This window comes from Eimeria maxima, genomic scaffold, assembly GCF_000499605.1.
Source record: "Eimeria maxima Weybridge genomic scaffold, Emw_scaff338, whole genome shotgun sequence".
Taxonomy (NCBI): Eukaryota; Apicomplexa; class Conoidasida; order Eucoccidiorida; family Eimeriidae; genus Eimeria; species Eimeria maxima.
The window spans coordinates 17,501-20,000 of NW_013566243.1; the positions used below are offsets into that span (position 1 = coordinate 17,501).

At 43.1% G+C, this 2,500-nt stretch overlaps 1 protein-coding gene across 1 annotated transcript in view; it reads left to right on the top strand.

The window, feature by feature from the left end:
* EMWEY_00028990 (succinate dehydrogenase (ubiquinone) flavoprotein subunit, mitochondrial, putative) overlaps positions 1-2,500 on the top strand; it is a gene marked incomplete at both ends in the record, with an annotated part of 10,095 nt that overhangs the window by 150 nt on the left and 7,445 nt on the right. Inside the window, 6 exons of the mRNA XM_013481449.1 lie at positions 591-698; positions 889-967; positions 1,364-1,418; positions 1,696-1,832; positions 2,051-2,126; positions 2,242-2,315. Coding sequence (XP_013336903.1) covers positions 591-698; positions 889-967; positions 1,364-1,418; positions 1,696-1,832; positions 2,051-2,126; positions 2,242-2,315 — 529 coding nt within the window. The remainder of the gene's footprint in view (positions 1-590; positions 699-888; positions 968-1,363; positions 1,419-1,695; positions 1,833-2,050; positions 2,127-2,241; positions 2,316-2,500) is intronic.

The window sequence follows — 2,500 nt, forward strand, 5'->3', positions numbered from 1 at the left end:
AGCTAGCTACCCAGCTAGCCAACCATATATAGCTATCTAGCCAGCCAGCCATGAGGTTAGCTAGCCAGCTAGCTAGCTAGCCAGCTAGGTGTTGGGCAGATCCTCCCCGTCGTAGTACAGCAGCAAAAACAGCTAGCTAGTTTGCTCGTCATGTAGCTAGCTAGCTAGCTAGCTAGATGGATAGCTAGCTGGCTAGCTACATAGATAGATAGGTAGATAAAGATCTCCTGACGGGGAAATAGCTAGCTATGCATGCGCAACAAAAGCCCCCAAGAGCCAGAGGCGCGGTGGCACTCGTCCACCTTTCCTATCGATATCTAGGGTTTAGGGTTTAGGTTTTAGGGTTTAGGGTTTAGGGTTTAGGGTTTAGAAGATTGGTGTTTTGAACAGGATGACTGGCGGTGGCATGCCTTCGACACAATAAAAGGATCTGATTGGCTTGGAGACCAGGCAAGCGAATAACCATGAAGGGTTTAGGGTTTTGAGAATTAGGGTTTAGGGTTTAGGGTTTAGGGTTTTGAGAATTGGGGTTTAGGGTTTAGGGTTTTGAGAATTAGGGTTTAGGGTTTAGGGTTTAGGGTTTTGTTTAGGATGCAATACAACATATGTGCCGAGAAGCTCCTCATGTTGTTCGCGAATTAGAGTCTTATGGTCTTCCTTTCTCAAGGACTAAAGACGGAAAAATCTATCAGGCAAGGGTTTAGGGTTTGGGGTTTAGGGTTTAGGGTTTAGGGTTTTGTATGGGGACTATAAGACAGGAGATGCAATAGACAACTTGTAGCTATTAAGGTGTAGTACTTCTAAAAGTCAGGGTTGGGGGTTTAGGGTTTATGGGTTTGGAGATTAGGGTTTAGGGTTTAGGGTTTAGGGTTTAGGGTTTGTATTCAGAGAGCATTTGGTGGTCAATCTCTTAACTATGGAAAGGGAGGACAGGCTTATCGTTGTGCTGCAGCAGCAGACAGAACAGGTTAGGGTTTAGGGTTTAGGGTTTGCTGACTTTAGTTAGTATCCTTTGCTATTGCTGCTGCTGCTGCGGTTGCTGCTGCTGCTGTTGCTGCTGCTGAATAAGGGTTTAGGGTTTAGGGTTTAGGTTTTCTTTAGTGTGTTTGTATCCCCCTGCACTTACGCAGCTCATTCTTTACCGTTTTTTTTGCTGTTGCTGCTGCTGCTGCTGCTGCTGTTGCTGCTGTTGCTGCTGCTGCTGCTGCTGCAGGGCATGCAATGTTGCATACATTATACGGTCGTGCCTTATCCTTTAATTGTAATTTTTTTGTTGAATATTTTGCCATGGATCTCCTCATGGAGGAGACAAACAAACAAGGAGACACCCCGAGGTGTATAGGGGTTATTGCTCTTTGTTTAGAGGATGGATCTATTCATAGATTCGCTACTAATCATACGGTACTCGCTACTGGAGGGTAAGAGTTTAGGGTTTAGGGTTTAGGGTTTAGGGTTTAGGAGGGTTTAGGAGGGTTTAGGGTTTAGGATGGTTTAGGGTTTAGGAGGGTTTAGGGTTTAGGATGGTTTAGGGTTTAGGAGGGTTTAGGGTTTAGGGTTTATAGGGTTTATAAAATATATTGAGTGTTTTTTCCGAATATATGATTTATTTATCTAAACCACCAAAAATAACAATTCCATGGTTTAGGGTTTAGGGTTTAGGGTTTAGGGTTTAGGGTTTAGGGTTTGTGTATATAGGTACGGTCGAGCATACCAGAGTTGTACATCAGCACATACATGTACAGGAGATGGAGGAGGGATGGCGGCAAGGGCTGGGGTTTGTCTACAAGATTTAGAGTTTGTTCAATTCCATCCAACTGGAATTTTTCCTGCAGGTGTATATATATAAACCCTAAACCCTAAACCCTAAACCCTAGTAAACCCTAATTTTAACAAAAATTTTAACAATAATAATTTAACACTAATTTAATAATAATTTAAATAATCATTAAACACTAATTATACATGACGTCTGAAGGTCCGATGGCGGTGGGGAAAACAACTGACAAGAGGCGACGAGGGTTTAGGGTTTAGGGTTTACGAGTTCCTGCAGGCTGCCTGATTACGGAAGGATGCAGAGGAGAAGGAGGTATCCTACGTAACAGCGAGGGAGAGCCTTTTATGGCTCGGTGAGGCAATGCTAGGGTTTAGGGTTTAGGATTAGTAGGCTCCAGGATGCATGCAGGAGAATCTAGGGTTTAGGGTTTAGGGTTTAGGGTTTAGGGTTTATTCTCTTTGCTGCAGATATGCCCCCACGGCAAAAGATTTGGCGAGTCGCGATGTCGTCTCTCGTTCTATGACTATTGAAATCCGTGAAGGTATCAGCAAAACCCTACACCCTAAACCCTAGCTCTTGTACTATTTATATGAGGAGAATAGCATTACCGTTTAGGGTTTAGGGTTTAGGGTTTAGGAATCCACCTAATAAATCATTTAAAATCACCCATTTAGAATTTAAAATTTGCAATTTAAAATTAAGGGTTTAGGGTTTAGGGTTTAGGGT